We start from the raw sequence: 17,256 nt of genomic DNA, 5'->3' as shown, positions 1-17,256 counted from the left end.
CTTTTTCCAAGGCTCACTGGTTGAGCAGCACGTGGAGTTTTTACATAGTTACTAGCTGATTGTGAATGAAAAGACAAGAGCTTTGCATTAGTCATTTCCTATTGAATCTAAGAATACAGGTTTATACTAGTCTGTGAGCATTTTTAGGGATAAGCCTTAGGATGTATTTGTCAGTCATGGTAACAACATGGTTTTGAGAGAATCCGTTACTAGGATCCTGTAAGTAGTGGTGGTAGAAATGAACTTAATATCACATAGTAAAAGACAACTATAATTTGAAAAATATTTATTTCTCATTTGATGAACAGTTTCTTCACCAGTGCACTTTTAAAATCCTCTGGCTGTAAATTGGTTTTTAAATGTCCATAATGTACACTTTACACACCTCAGCATATACCAAATTTTTAATGATAGGATTTGAATTCAGTGTGGGCATACAAATCATCTCAGCCATGTAAGAGCTTTTTAATGAATAGAAAAATATAAACAGAGTTGTAATGTGAAATCCTCCACGCTGAATAAGAACTATTACTAATGTTTATATTTTGAGAATTACATTTTCTGAGGTGTAATGGACTTTCATCAGATCACACTTTCCTGACATTAGTTTACATTTTTACAGTCTATCCTTTAAATATAAAAATTGACAAGATAAATATATTGTTTCAACTTAGCTTATTTGTGGTTTTCTGTTTTCCTACGACCCATCATTCGTTCTATAAAAAAGTGCCAGGCCAAGAAACCAGAGTAAGAGTAATTTTTCCTTTAAGTTCCTTCAGCATCCTTGCCAAGCAAGCATGAATCATTCCTGATGTACTTCTACCGTTGACAGCCAGAAGAATGTCACCGCATCTAAAAAACATAAAACAACCCATGATTAACATTTTGGTCTGTAGCTAAGGTTAATTAATGCAAGTGTATCTGGTGGTCCTAGCTCTTGCTACATCTGTCAATCTTAATTATATAAAATTCTAAACAAACCTTCTAATGAAGGCTTTTCCCCCTCCTCACTTGAATTCTGCACACTCTCTCCATTCAGCTTCTGTTAGAAAGAATGCTAAAAGTATGGGAAGTTGCTGTATGGGACCAGGGAATTCTTAGAAATTGAATGCTATGTAAATTTTTCTTACCAATAAAACAAGGTATGTAATACATGCGATATTTCTAATGGGGCCATGCTTTTGCATATATAAAACACTGGAAATAAGCCATCATTATTACCTAATTCTTCCATCATTGTATGCTGGTGTTCCTTCAACAATGGACTTAATAAAAAAAGGTTTGTCCCCGTTGTATTCTTCGTAACCTCCTACAATGCAGAAGCCCAGACTCCCGGCTGTGTTTCTTCGTAATATGACATCTTTACAGTTATACAGGTACCTGAAATAGAATGTAAGCAATATATCTGCACAGATCGGTTGAACTCTTAGTAATAATTAGGATTCATCTCCCGTGCCCTTTATTGGCATTTTTCAGACTAGCATTGGATGGGTCTTACTCAAAATTGTCATAGCCCAGCGACCTTTTGTGGTATTAGCTGGCTTTTTCCAGTTGAACTGTTTTCTGTTGCTAAACACCCCTTAAAAAATACTATTATGTTCTGTTTACATGTTTAGTGGGAAAAATAAGCCTATTTTTGGCTTAAAGATTCAATGTCTCAATTTATATTAAAAAGTTGGAAATGCCTAAATCCTTATTGATGAGCCAATTCAAGCCTACTTAGCAACACATGTTTATTTACTTGTGGATATAATTTTAATGCAGACAAAAATCCTTTAAATGATTAATCTCGGTGAAAAAAAAATTTAAACCTAACCCTAACTTGCCAAAGTTTGACTCTTGAAATAATACCAGTTTAAATGTAGCTCTACATGCTTGACAGGTTATAGAGAAGTATGCAGGCATAAAGTGAATGGAAATCGAGGTACTTTTAGAGATTAGAAGAATGATTCATAAGGGAGGAGAAAAAGTAAACTGAATAGCAAGGTACAGAAGGAATGGGAGAAGGAGAAGCCACAGGTCTTCTGTGAATGGGTGCAATCCTCGTAGAGGTTAGAGGGAAGGAACTACTTGGTGGCAGCTGGACCAGTGTTGACACAGGTGCAAAGCAAGTGCAAACTGTGTTAACAGTTGTGACAGGTTGTGTGTCAGGAACTGGATTGGACTAAAACCCCCCAGTTGAGGAACTGGTTTAAAAGAAAGCATTTTCATATTGGTAAAAATCAAGATATGATTGTTTTGTTTATAAGCTGTACCTTAAAATATTAACTGCCTTTTGGAAAACCAATAAACTCATGTGAAAGGTTTTGTTAAGTGATGACGTTGGTCATTCTATTTGTTACTGACCTTGCTAATCAGTGTAAATGTGACTTCATGACGTTGCTGATTCCAACTTAAAATAAGCTTTGACTTTGGTGGATAACTTTAAAATGTAGTGGTAAAATTCAACTCTGTTTTGTTTTGTATCTGTTGTCACACATAATTTACAGTAATTTCACTGATAGCTGAAAAATAACAATTTTCTTTTAATAAAACAACATCCATATTTTGATTGTAAAATATTCATCTGCTGTATTTCACAGGAAGACCTCTGGTGTGAAACATTCACCCTGTAGGATCCGTGGCGTGTTAGATATCACATTTGCTTAGCGGTTCACTGACTAGCTCATACACAACGCAGGTAACAGACAGTTCTCCAGACACCCCACAGCATTACATTCCTACCTATGCCCAGTACTGGGGAGAAAGCAGATGAAGAATTTGGTGATTCCTACCCAAGGTCATCAGCAAATATCTGTTACCATTTCCCAGCCATCATTCCTTCCTAGAGCAATACTTGAAACAGTATTTCTCATTCTTTGACTACTGGATTTTTTCATGGAGTATCACCTTGGATCTTTAATTTTTATTGAATATTTGATTTCATGTGGACAAGCTATAAACCTCACCATCTAAAAATTCTGTTCTAGTGTAAAAGTTTCAACATAACGTGAATGAATTGTGTCTATTTTCCTAGACTCTTGTTTTGATGCTGGAGAGAAAGTATCGGGATCATCTTTTAACAGATGTTTATTGAGTGTACCACATTCTGGGCACTTGGGGTATCAGTGAACAGACAAAAACCCCTGACCACTCTGCCATGCATTCACGTAGATGGCAATGTTACTGAGAGATTTTTCACTAAATACTCTCCTTACTTTTGTGTTGAGTAGTTTAACTTTGTAGCATAAGAACTCAGTACTGTAAACCCCTTCAAAATCAGACCTTGGTTAGTTGGAACTGAGGAGTACTGGGCATTTTTTTTCTCAAGTTAAATGATTTCAGTCCCCATTGGGAAATGTGGAAGCTGGCTTTGATCAATGATGCTGAGGATTTACCTTTGAAATACTAAGCGACTTTAAATTCTATAAATGTGAGTTTTCCTATTCTGAAACTCTCTAAATTTAGGGCTCATTGAAGAAGAGTTGGATAATTTAAAAAAATAGCAATGGGTTTAGTAATTTTCTCCCAGTGAGAAAATTACGGTTACCTTAAAAAATAAACTCCATGTTAAGGACCATGGTGAAGTCTTGAGTTGCTCAAGAAGCTGTAAAATTTTGTTACACTGGCTGTTCCTTCTCAGTCTCCAAGGATTCCTCTTTTCTCAGCAGACCTCAGTGTTTCGCTGAGCCCCTACACTACCAAAGGGTGGTTCTCAAAGTGTCTGGAGATCAAAAACTCCTTTTGCCTTTCAGGGAGTCCAGAGATCACAATAATTTTATCGTAATAGACATTATTTGCCGTTTTAAAAACTCTCATTTTTCTCATGAGCGTTTAAGCTCAGAGAACACAGGATGGGTGATCTGGCAACAGAGTGAATGCAGAGGTAGATGTGAGAGTCCAGTTATCTTCTGTTCAAGCCAAAGAGTAAAGAGGTTGGCAAAAAATACTACTCTTCTCACTATCTCACCCCGAAGTCTTTTCTGGGTTCCCACAGCACCCTGTGCCTGTAGAATAGTAACACACATTAACTCATTTCTCCCCTATCCTACTGGTCCAGATGAGAGCATGTTTTGAAAGACTTCCAGATGTGGAGTGTGGCCCTGGGAGCCAAGAGAAAACGAAGCAGAAGGTCTTTGGTGATTTCTGAGTCCCCTTGAGTTGAAGAGCATCTGATAAGTTGTAAAGCTGAGGGGCAATCCTGGAGTTGCTGCCTATGGTGTGACCCTCAAAGCCTCAACTCCGGCACTTTACAGAGAATGTTCGCCAACCCCCAACTTTGACTTTTCCTAGAAAAACACACAAGGAACTGGTCACCGTGATGACTTCAGGGGAGTGGGTCTGAGGGGACAGGCATGAGAGACTCACCCTGCACCCTTCTCCCCTTTGGTGCCTCAGAATTTCTTCTGTGATTATATTACTGTGAGGGGACGAGGGGCCAAAGGAAACTAAGGGCCGCCAGGGTGACCGAAGACCAGCGTTGTCTGTGCTGGCATCATTTCGCACTTCCTGTCTACTCCTTTTAAAGGAAATGAACCAAATCCAGACTCCACTTCTGGCAGGAGCAGGGAATCGCTGCCTCAGGCCAGGTGACAAAAAAATGGAGAGAAAGCCACTTGGTTGGTTATATTTGGAGCAAAAGCATCTCGCATTTGTCCTGTATACCACGAATAAGGAACTCTGATAGATGATGAATAGCTTTCAAGCACGCAAAAACAAAAAACAAACAAACAAACAAACAAACCCTGCTTTTATAGACTCCAGTGTCAGAAAGATTAAAAAATGTTAGTAACTCTTCTTCCACTCAGGCTCAGTCCAAAATGCTTGCAGATTTTCAAACTGCCTCAATGCTCAATTTTCAACTGTTTAAAAATGTCCTTATTTTAAAAATAATCAACTAGGAAAGGCTCAAAAAGGAATCTAGGTCAGTGTATCTGAGGCAGGGATGTTTTTTAAAACCTCATTTGAAATTTGAGAAAAAAAAAAAAAAAAAAAGACAAAGAGACCGACCTATCTCCACCCTCAAGAAAAATGTCCTAAAACCAAACATCCTACTTTTATTCATTAAATCCAATGGCAGCATTTCATCTTCGGTGACTCTAATATTTAACATTTACATCACGCAGTTGGAATTTGTAAGGCAATCCTTTGAAGGTCAAGAGTTTGTGCTCTGCTGCAGGTGTGCAAACCCCAATTTATCTGTTCTTCAAAAATTTAACTTCTGCATCTAGCCATTTACAATGTCCTTAAAAACTGTCCTGACGTGTCTGTGCAAGACAATTTACTGGCTTCACATAAGGCTCCGGTTACGTCTCACTGAAATGACAACCCGGCTGCTCCCTGAAGTTTTCTAGAACTTTACAAGAGTAGGAACTAGAGAGTCTTGAGACATGCCCCTCAACCAGCACATGCTTCAACATCTGGGTACACGCAAGATGTTCTGCTGAAGGGTTTTACCTCTGCAAGTTCTGAGGATTCCACTAGCAAAGTAAGGGAAGGTTCCAGAGTGGAGGAGCCTGGTTGGGTTTTAGCCCTCTGCCCCCGTCAGCTGAGCTCTCTCTGCTGCATGAGCCATACAACGTACAAGGGCAGCAGCCCAGGAGCTCCTCAACGTGAGTGTCTAACAATGTTTCCACATCCAGGCTTTCATCCTGCTCTGGGATTTCCGCATGCATTTTCAGTAACAGAAGGGAGGACAGACTTCTTTCAAATGGTCTCACAATCAAACGTGGGGCTCACAAGGATTCTAGTGCCACGAACGTGGCTAGTGCCGAGAGAGTAAGAGTGGTCCGGGAAACGCAACAGTTTCCTCCCACATCTCCGCAAGGATGTCAAGTTGGGACTCACCGTGGTAATTCCAGCCACATGATCCAGGACGGGGACCAGTCTCTGGCCGGGGCTACGTTGTGGTTGGAGTCCAGGGCTGCTGGGCTGCTGCTCACTTCCTCGGGTTCACGTTCTTTGACTTCCAAAGCTTTCAGGACCACCAAGGAGGATGTGCTTTTCAATAATGCAACTGCCTCACTCCGGCTGACCTCTGTTAGTTCAATCCCGTTCACGTTTAGCAAAATGTCACCTGATGGCCAGAGAAGCAGAAGCTATCTTTAGTGAGAATGCAAATAGGAACTTCTAGAAAAGTGCAAAGGGGCAGGGGTGACTGCGATGTGGGGAGGTGAGGAGGGTGAAGGGCCATGTCATTAGCCTCCTGCACTGACGTGAGGCTGAGTTCTCCAACAGCAAAATGGCTAGCGTGTGGGTGTTTCACGGCACTGGGAAGTTATGTTTGGTGGTTTCTAAAGCATACTCGTTAGTGTTTGGTTCTTGCCTTTAAAAAACAAAAAGCAGGGGCGCCTGGGTGGCTCAGTCGGTTAAGCGTGCAACTTCGGCTCAGGTCACGATCTCACAGTTTGTGAGTTCGAGCCCCGCGTCGGGCTCTGTGCTGACAGATCAGAGCCTGGAGCCTGCTTCACACTCTGTGTCTCCCTCTCTCTCTGCCCCTTCCCTGCTCATGCTGTGTCTCTGTCTCAAAAAATAAAATAAACATTAAAAAAATTTTTCAAAAACAAAAAGGGAAAGCAGGTAGATAAATTAGCTTCGTTTACCATTTAATCAAAGAAAACCTACTTCTTCACTTCTTGTTTCTTGGTTTTAGCACAAGAGAGAGCATTTGGCAAAAGCTCCAAGTACCCGCATGGAGCCTGGCATGTGGTGGGCACCCAACAAATGTGGACTGCCTGAAGAAGAGACCACCCCTGAAAGGGTCTGGCAGAGGAGAACACAGCAGTTAAGAAAAACGAGCTGGAGCGATGCTCTTAAAGAGGGGAAAAGAGTTAACATTGTGGTTCACTGCAAAGGTGATAGTAACTTCCATCGGCTAAGCACCTACGATGTGCAGGGCCATTTCCATACACCATCCCGCACAGTCCTCTGCTCGCATTCTCTCGCTAGCAAGCCACTTCTTGGCAGACCTCATCACTCTCCACCCAGGTGCTTGGGTGCAAAAGAGCAAGAGAAACCAAAAGACATACTTCTCCTACCTCCAATTTCTATTCTTTGATCTCTCTCCTAATCTCCTGCCTCCTTTGACTCTCATCTTTTTCACACAGAATAACCATAGCAAGAGTAAAAAGATAGGAAGAGACAGATGGGAAAGGCTTGACCACCAGCCCAAACCCTGCCTGACCCCAAAAGAAGCACTGTTAGGTTGGCCAAAGAAATCCCTTACCATACCCCCCCCCCGCCCCACCCCCACCCGTGGCTCCTCAGGCTGAACAGCTGTACTTCAGGAACTTCACATGATCTGAATCGGAATATCCTTCAACGACTTAATTGCTCAACCATCTGAGCTACCCCTTCGTGGGAATTGACAATATTATTAAAGATACATACTTGGCATCACCTTCCTTCATTCAGAGTAACCCAGGACACATAAGATTAAAATAATTAGGGGCGCCTGGGTGGCTCAGTCAGTTGAGTGTGCCGCTTCGACTTGGGTCATGAGCTCGCAGTCTGTGAGTTTGAGCCCCACGTCGGGCTCTGTGCTGACAGCTCAGAGCCTGGAGCCTGCTTCGAATTCTGTGTCTCCCTCTCTCCCTGTCCCTCCCCTACTTGCGCTCTGTCTCTGTCTCAAAAATAAACGTTAAAAAAATTTTTTTAGAGAATGAAACTTTTTTTTTTTTTTTTTTTTTTTAACCAGTGGAAAAGAACCTAGCATGGTACTTTCATGATAAATATTACTTCATGGTAAATAATGTAAATGGTAAATATTCATTGGCTCAAAATCCATGAAAGCATTTCTCCCATCCAACCCACGAAATGGAACAATTCATGAATAGGTTCATCACAGGATCAATCCGGCAAAAGAATCACTTAGAAAGAATGGAACCAAATTATGCCATTTAGTCGAGGCCACTTGCTCATAACTGTAGAACTTCTCCATCACTTCTTGGCATAGTTTGCAGGTGCCCACTTTATTAGCAAGCCAAGGGGCCCACATCGGCCCATGTAAACTAAGAGGGGTGAAACCCAGTCCAGCAACTAAACCCAAACCAGTCAAGATCAACGGGTAACAGAGGTCCTGGGCAGATCAACGTCTCATTCTCTTGTTAATTCTGGAAGCAGTTACCTAACCCAGCAAGCTGCTAATTCATTTTTAACCCTCTGCTGCCCCGGTACTTTAAGTCTCTTTTTACCTGTTTTTATTCTTCCATCTCTGCTTATGACTCCTCCGGGCTCCACACTGATGACATAGATAGGCAAATCCCATTCCCTATGTGATGCTCCCCCTGCAACGGTCATGCCGAGAGATTCGCTGGGGTCTTTTCGGACACTTACCACCTTCTCGTGGCAAGTGACCACAGGATGGAGGGGCTAAAGGCACAGAAAAACAAACACGGCATATCTGTTCACAAGTGGGTTTGCATTTCCTACATACAAAAGCTACCAAAGCTGGATAAATACAGGATGGTTGTCCTTGCCCTCACAGAGAAAGACGCGCTCAGACACCCCACACTTTGCCTCCACCCTCAACAGAGTTGCATTATCCCAAACTCTATAGGCTCAGAGAAAGTTTACATTTCAAATAGAAATGGAAACAAAAAAAACAAAAAAAAAAAAGGAAGAGGAACAGGTTGGAAACCACTGCAGAAATATTAAGCACACAAAGTGAACTACATCCCAAATATTCCAAGTGACTCATTCATTCCTGATAGCAGGGAGTATTTCCTAAAACTCTTGTCATTCATGAGAATCAGGATTTTTTTCTAGATTAGAAAAAAGTATTTGCAACAACATGAATGGAACTAGAGTGTATTATGCTAAGTGAAATAAGTCAGAGAAAGACAAATATCATACGATTTCACTCATATGGGGAATTTAAGAAACAAAACAGATAAACATAAGGGAAAGGAAGCAAAATTAAGATAAAAACAGAGAGGGAGACAAACCATAAGAGGCTTTTAAATTCAGAGAACAAACTGAGGGCTGCTGGAGGGGAGGGGGGTGGGGGGATGGGCTAAAGGGGTGATGGGCATTAAGGAGGACACTCGTTGGGATGAGCACTCAGTGTTATATGGAAGTGACGAATCACTGGGTTCTACTCCTGAAAATCATTATTACACTGTAGGTTAACTAATTTGGATTTAAATGAAATTTAAAAATTAATTGAAAAAAGGAACTGTACTTAAATAGTCTTCAGTTTAACTTAGGTAGAGGGAGTCAATTATAGAACTCCTTAAAGAAAAAAAATAATGGATTTCATAGATACCCCATTCAATGGATAACTGGGTTCTCCCCAGTTGGCATCTTCACTCTTCACATATCTCTGAAAAATATGCAGTTCTACCCTTGAATTATATTATGTAAAAATATAGCATAAACATTGTATAGCATACATTGAAGACCAACTGTTGAAAAATAAGAGAACTGTGATTTTGATTCAACAACTCTAGACCAAAAACAGTCAAAGCTGCATGCAGTGTTATCTTAAAGCAGTAAGAGTTGGTCAAGGGCACTGTTTACCAATGAATACAGATCAGCATGTACTTTTATTTTTTAAAAACATTTTTAATATTTATTTATTTTTGAGAGAGATAAAGAGACAAAGTGTGAGCAGGGGAGGGGCAGAGAGACAGTGAGACACAGAATCTGAAGCAGGCTCCAGGCTCTGAGCTGTTAGCCCAGAGCCTGGTGCAGGGCTTGAACTCATGAACCGCAAGATCATGTCCTGAGCTGAAGTCAGAAGCTCAACTGACTGAGCCACCCAGGTGCCCCTCAACACATACTTTCCTAAAAATGTATTCTCCTCCCTGCTTGTGCAATGACTTGGGAACTAAACGGGAATGTGCCCTGCAAATAAATATTTATAATACTTGATCAGACCTCAGAGAAGTCTCTGGTTCAAGAGAGAGTTTACAGTTGTATCTAAAGGAAGAAAATTAGAAAACACATCTGGTAAAAAAAAAAAAAAAAAAAAAAAATCAGGGTACAAAAGACAGTGTAAGCACACTACCTTTTGTTTAAAATGGTGTAGGAATGAGAATTTGTATTAATATTTGCATTTTCATGAAGAAACTCTGGAAACAAAGAGGTTTTTTGGGCATGGAGGGGGGAACTGGACAGATCAAGCATGGGTGAGGGGCTCCTTCCTGTATCGGCTCCATTTTCTGAAACCTGGGAATAGATTATCTGTCCAACAAATCCACTGAATGATAATTAAACTTCTGTAAAGTTGATGGTTAACATCATATAGAATTACTGCCTGAATGCATGAGTCCATTTTTAATGCTTCATTATGAAGATAAGCTTAGGGTTTTTTTGTGTGTGTATTTATTATCTCACAATTTTCTATGGTATAAAATTACCCACCTCTGTTCTAATGGCCTTATTGTATCCAGTAACGGCCTGTTGACTGTATCCCAAGCACTGAACATAGCATTTGGCATATTCAAGATGGTAACTATGTGTTTGTCGAATAAACAGGTGATAAATTACGGCTGACACAAATTGTTTTTGGCAGTGATGAAACACTAAAATAGGGATTGCAAATTATTATGGCAAGGTATTTGTTACAATTAGTGCTTACAAGGTCTGGTTGTGTGTTTCTCTAAACCCCCAGAACCTTGAAGAGACTGGTTATCAGACGCGGGTTGCAAAACGGAAATGGGACCTTCTTCAGGGCAAAGTTTCAAAATAAAACAGAGAAGTAACAGTGTGCACACAGTGGCTCTAGCATTCCAGAGTAGATCTGGAGGTGCTCTCAAGGTCCGTTCTCAGTATGTAACTTTTCTCGTCCACAAAGCAATGAGATGTAGGATGTTTCTGCCTTTAATCACAGACATCCCTCAAAAGAGCCCTGTTTGGAGATGCAGACAGTTCTGAAATGCACCCAACTCAGGGCTAAGTTCTAAACCTGGAGACTCCTACTGGCTGCTCTGTTTCTTCAGCTCATTCCTGGGGACAGTCGTACAACATTCACTCCCAAATCACAAATAAGGTCTTTCCTCCATTGTTTCCACATGGAAGCCAGGCATGCTGCTGGGACAGCTGATCAATCTCCCAAGGTGATGACTAAAACACAGTATGGAATGCTCTGGAAAACAAGGACCTCTTTTCACATTAAAAAAATATATGTACACACAGGGGTGCCTGGGTGGCTCAGTCATTGGGCGTCCGACTACGGCTCAGGTCGTGATCTCATGGCTCATGAGTTTGACCTTGGCATTGGGCTCTGTGCTGATAGCTCAGAGCCTGGAACCTGCTTGGGATTCTGTCTCCCTCCCTCTCTCTCTCTCTCTCTCTCTCTCTCTCTCTCTCTCTCTCTGCCTCTCCCCTCTCACGCTCTCTCTCCTTCAAAAATAAATGAACATTAAAAATTAACATATATATATATATGTACACACACATACACACTGTATTGCATTCTTGAACAGCTTCCTAGTACTTCATCATGTGTATGTGTCATATCCCCCATTGATGACCATTTTGGTTGTTTGTAAGTCTCGTGAAAAATTAAACAGTGTCACTGCGAACATCCTTAGACAACACATATCTCGTACGCTTGTGTAAATATTTCTTTAGGCTAATATCCTAACAGTACAACTGCTAAATCAAAGAACCTGAGCATTTTACATTTTGATACATACGACACAGCTCTATCATCTATAATCTCACCAATACCTCGTGAAAATGCTGATTTCCCACAATTCTGCCAACACTGGGTTTTATCAGTATTTACAACATTTGCCCAGATGAACAGAAGATTGCAAATAATTGCCTTTCTAGGTAATAAGCTTAAACACGTTTTACTGTTAAACTTCTAACAGTAACAGCATTTTCGATCTTGTAATACCGTCACCACTCAAGCTCCCCCAACTTCATTTATGAAGAGGGTAAGCATGCCCATTGGGGCAGCCCTGTGATGGGAAGAAATGCATCTGGAATGGAAGATATGCCTTTGACCTGAGAATCCTTTAGTTAAAAAAAAAAAAAAAGGGTCACTAAATTCATTTGAAAGTAGAAAACTTACTTATCTCATGAAATATTCCAGAAATGGTTTCTCACCTGCCACACCAGATAATAGAAATAAGTGAGGCTGCGGGCACCTGGGTGGCTCAGTCACTTAAGTGACTGGATCTTGGTTTCGACTCAGGTCACGATCTCATAGTTCATGAGTTTAAGCCCCGCATCAGGTTCCGCAGCTGGCAACACAGAGCCTGCTTGGGATTCTGTGTCTCCCTCTTTCTCTGGCCCCTCCCACACCTGTGCTGTCTGTCTGTCTGTCTCTCTCTCTCTCTCTCTCTCAAAATAAATAAATTAAAAAGTAAGGCTGTAATTATTTTGTTGTGAATAAATATTCTTTGAACAATGCACAGATTGGCCAGATACTCTTTGAGGAAAAAAGAAAGAAATACAGTTGGTTATCTACTTAAATGTGTTTGGGCGGAAAAACTGAGACTCAACCTCAAAACAATTCTGATCAAGGAAGCACAGCTGGCCGGGGGAAACTGAGGACTGACACCCAAGAGATCTGAGTAAATCCATGGTCTCCCTGCCCACACTACTCTGCTTTCAGAGGTAATATTTTAACACCTGATTAAAAAAAAAAAAAAATTAACCTATTAATTTTCAGGTGCCGGTCAGAAAAAACACATGAAAGAATCAGTTACCCAAGAATGAAAGGTTTATCTCATTGACTAGAGAACTCAAATCCAATCCTGTCAAATAAAAGACCTGACATATAAGATCTGACTGCTGAAACCTATGTTCTCTTGGCTGCACAGGTAGGTTATTTATGCTTTTAGATCCAAGTTCCTGGAGAGCAGCATCTTCCTCCACACGTCATCAGTGCTTACCCAACAGCCTTGCTGTGCTGAGCAAGGAGATGTTTCAAGCACCTATGGGCTCAACACACATGACTGGGCACCCCCTAGATAGGAAACGTGTCCCTTGTATTTTGGACACCCATCTGCCTTCCACACCAGAGGGAGAGACTCACGTTAACAATGGAAAAAACCAAGTACCGCCACGAACCCTTCACACCCAGAGTTGCCTAATCCTCATTGAGGAAAAGGAGAATGAAATACAACAGAGATCCTCTTTTCCATCCGTGTTTTCTCCCAAACGCCTTCCCTGCTTCAGAGACCTGAGGATGTTCCCTGATGTTCGAAAACATAATTTGGTACGAACTAATTCAAGCTGGCTGAAAAGCATCGTGAGTACTAGTCTACTCATCACTCAGCTATAAAAATACTTTAAAACAGTTTAGACATAAAAACAAGTATAAGGATGTACATAATGACCTCCCATGTACCTTGCCACCCAGCGTAGGAAATACGTGCTCCAGTACAGGTGGAGTGCCTCTGTGATTTCTTTCTGGTCACTTTCCCTTTCCTGTCCCACAGAGGCAGCCGCACGCCTCCATCTGATGCCTTTCCAGCTTTGCTTTTCAGTTGGCTAACAAACATTTCTGTCTCCCGAGTCTTGGTTTGCCTTCTCTGAGCTTTGTCTCATTTAAGCTCCTACTTTAAAAACCCATGTTGTGGGGCGCCTGGGTGGCGCAGTCGGTTAAGCGTCCGACTTCAGCCAGGTCACGATCTCGCGGTCCGTGAGTTCGAGCCCCGCGTCGGGCTCTGGGCTGATGGCTGGGAGCCTGGAGCCTGTTTCCAATTCTGTGTCTCCCTCTCTCTCTGCCCCTCCCCCGTTCATGCTCTGTCTCTCTCTGTCCCAAAAATAAAAAAAAAAAAAAAAAAAAAAAAAATGTTAAAAAAAAAAAAAACAAAAAACAAAAAACCCATGTTGTTTCCTAGATAAAGCAAGGCTTAGGATCATAAAAAAACTAATCGAAGAGCCACGTATGTCTTAGTATTGTTTTAAATAGGCTGTGTGTGTGTGCGTGTGTGTGTGTGTGCACGCGCGCATCTCATCTCAAAAGGCAGACACACCTACAAATTAAAATGAGACTATTATAATTTCCCACCAGGCCAGTTTGTTCGGTATGTTTCCCAGGAATTAAATACATGACAGAGACTGCAGCAAAACTTTGATCAGCTCATCTCGGTTGTTTCCGTGATTCGCAGCAGTTAGGTGAAAGGGACTACGGACCCACAGAGCTGGTGGAAGCCTCATTCTTGGTGGCTTAATGACTAGACTACAATACGGTCTGGGTAACCCAACTATAATTAGTTAATTAGATTAAACCTTAACTAAGTTAATAAACTAGTTTTCTATTAGTAAACACCATTAGTTTATTTATTTATTTATTTACCATTAGTTTAATGTAAACACACTAATCCTATTTACTAGTGAAAAGATACCAGGAAGCCCTTACCCATAAAATGTGTTAGCAGGAGGCACCTGGTCTGTCTAGGTTGCTTATTGTAAAAAAAAAAAAAAAAAAAAGCCTGGAATTTATGGATATATGGGGTACAGCTGGCTGGCTGGGGAAAGAGAGGGTTGTAGCCTTGTAGGCTATGTTATTAAAAGTCAGGATTCTGAGAGGCGTCTGGGTGGCTCAGTCGGTTAAGCGTCTGACTTCAGCCCAGGTCACGATCTCACAGTTCGTGGGTTCAAGCCCGGCGTCAGGCTCTGTGCTGACAGCTCAGAGCCTGGAGTCTGCTTCGGATTCTGTGTCTCCCTCTCTCTCTGGCCCTCCCCTGCTTGTGCTCTGTGTCTCACCCAAAAATAAACAAAAAAAAAAAAATTAAAAAAAAAAAAAAAAGAAGTCAAGATTTTGAGTATTGTTTCTGCATACATTACTCAAAAACCCAGACTTGTGAGTTATCCCAAACTGAAGCATAGTCTGATATTGCTCAGACAGGCACTCCCTAATCTCTGTTACAACAAGAGCAGGCTACCTATAGACTTGTTTTAATTACAAGTGATTGAATGCAATCAGATTTAGGAGAACTGGCTAGAAATCCATTGCCATCACAATAGGATGCCAACCCAAGGCTATAGGACTCTGAATTTGGGCTAAGCAAGGTTTGTGTTGCTTTCGATACCCACCCAAATGGAGAGGTGATGGCGTTGCCTCTGACAGAAGAGACCGACAGGAGTACAAACTGGGCTGAGTCACCTCATTGAAAGAGAAGCTGCACATTGCTGACCTGAAGGACGCAAGCAGCCCGTAGGTGCACTCTGCTTCATTCACATCGTCCTACATTTTTCTCTGACTTTAAATGCCACAACACAGGGCATATGCTTTCTCATTCGCCCCATTCCCCACCACTCCCTAATGTTACATGAACTCCAAGTGTATATATGATCTTCCCAGTTCTTCTGAAAAAAAAAAACAAAAAACAAAAAACAAAAAACGAACGTACTAAAATTAGCAGGGGAATTGTTATTTTAATTTTCAGGCAGATTGGGAACTTCAAAAACCAAAAACCAAGTGAATCTCTTGTTTCATTTCAAAACGAATGAAAACGGTCCTCAAGCAACGCGACTGTTGGAAAAACATGACATCTCTTTGGCTTAGACTAGAAATTAGGTCCCCATATGGAGTCTGCAAGATCAGGTTTCAAAACTTGCCTGCACCTTCTTCTCTCTTGTTTGGATGGGAGACACCTGTTATCTCACTGGGTCTTGAAGATGGGACCTCGGGCTTTTTGTTTCACAAGGCAAGTCAAACAGTGTTTAAGTGATGAAGTCCAGAGAGTACACTTAGAAATGTTAAAGTGTTCAGCCTTCCCAAGCAATTGCTTCCTGCAGGAGGAGTGGACATAGCCTGGCTGGGGCTCACCTTGGGAGTATTGCTCCTGTCCCCCGGCCCCGGGGACTGGCTCCCGTTGCTGTCCCAGCCGGCTTCCTGAAAGATGTCAGGACTCTGCAGACGAACCTGGCGGGACACGATGAGGTGAACGCGCCTTTCACTGGCCTGGGTAAGAAGACACAGACATTAGCCACCCTCAGAGCTTCCATCCAAAGCACTGGGCACCAGGGGCTTACCAGGATGCAAATTTTACTCTACCTTTTTTTAGAGAGAAAAAAAAAAATGGTGTCTAGTATTTCTCATGGCAGTGCCCATTTTATAATTTGGCAAGAGCATGAGACTCATTTCCTTTACTTTTTAAAAATTTTTGTTTAAGAGAGAGAGAATGGGGAGAGGAGGAGAGGGGAGGGAGGGAGGGAGGGAGGGAGAATGAATGGGGGAGAGAGGGGTAGGGGGAGGGAGAATCTTAAGCAGACCCCACACTCAGCATGGAGCCTGACTCGGGGCTTGATTCCACAACCCTGGAATCATGACCCGAGACGAAACCGACAGTTGGATGCTCAACCCACTGAGCCACCCAGGTGCCCTTCCTTTAGCTTTAAATCAGGTAAGGAAACCTACTTCAAGGGAAAAACTAGGGAAGGTTTGATGCATCCAACAGTTTTTGAAAAGACATCATCGAACATGGTTATTTTTCAGAGATGGCTCCTCTGCACACAAGCCACGTCTGAAGGGCCTTCCAGATAGAACCGAGTATATGGCGTAAAGTTGCAGCTCAGTCTAAAACCCAGGCCAAAGGTGAGCAGGACAGAAAAAGGAACAGAGTTGGTGGTGGCAATGCTACCAACGTAAGAGTAGAAATCCCGCATGTACAGAATTCAACATTTGGGCACAGGAAAGGAGGAACACTTTAGAAATACAGGGATGAGTCAATAGTGCAAATGCAACCCGCTTAAGGGCCTTTACCCTGAGCCTTTATCTTTCATGTGGCTATCCCCAGTTCTGACTACTATTCCCCTCAGCTATCAACATCGATGCTTGCACAGAGCATTCCAGAGAGCAAGTACGTTGCTTACTGGGGAGAGTCTATTCCACATCGTAAATTTACAAATTGGATTTGTGCCACAGATGAATTTCAGATCTGCTTGAGAGCATTCAGCGTTACTCACAAACTGCTGACTACTGAGACCCCAGATCCGCGGGGAAGATAGAGGAGACATTAATTAGCCCTGTGAAGTGCAGATAAACAAAGCTCCCTGATGGCCCGGAGTGGATTAGAAAGGTCCCCAGGAAGGACTAGGATTGGGCACGAGGAGGAGAGAGGAGCACGTTTTGGGGGTTCCTCTCTTCATGTCATCCGCTGACCACCCTTCACCTCCGCAGAGACGCACATTGCCTGCCTGCCTTCTCCATTTACAGGTATGGCTGCCAGACTGTGGAAAAATCTGGTCGTGGAGGAGGACCTTGTTTTTAATTTTTTTTTTTTAACGTTTATTTTTGAGAGAGACAGAGACAGAATGTGAGTGGGGGAGGGGCAGAGAGAGGGAAACACAGAATCCTATGCAGGC

The 17,256-nt window shown here is 42.0% G+C and overlaps 1 protein-coding gene across 4 annotated transcripts in view; it reads right to left on the bottom strand.

Annotated features, from left to right (window-relative positions):
• Positions 1-271: 271 nt before the first annotated feature.
• LNX1 (ligand of numb-protein X 1) overlaps positions 272-17,256 on the bottom strand; it is a 185,047-nt gene continuing 168,062 nt past the window's right edge. For all 4 annotated transcript variants that reach the window (XM_058722571.1, XM_058722572.1, XM_058722570.1 and 1 more), the window contains 5 exons: positions 15,719-15,853; positions 8,172-8,349; positions 5,827-6,055; positions 1,222-1,380; positions 272-852 (listed from right to left, as the gene is read on the bottom strand). In XM_058722571.1, the coding sequence (XP_058578554.1) occupies positions 717-852; positions 1,222-1,380; positions 5,827-6,055; positions 8,172-8,349; positions 15,719-15,853 (837 nt within the window). In that variant the 3' untranslated portion in view covers positions 272-716. The remainder of the gene's footprint in view (positions 853-1,221; positions 1,381-5,826; positions 6,056-8,171; positions 8,350-15,718; positions 15,854-17,256) is intronic.

Source organism: Neofelis nebulosa, chromosome 3, assembly GCF_028018385.1.
Source record: "Neofelis nebulosa isolate mNeoNeb1 chromosome 3, mNeoNeb1.pri, whole genome shotgun sequence".
NCBI lineage: Eukaryota > Metazoa > Chordata > Mammalia > Carnivora > Felidae > Neofelis > Neofelis nebulosa.
The sequence above is the reverse complement of the archived record's forward strand: the minus strand, read 5'-3'. Positions and strand labels throughout refer to the sequence as shown.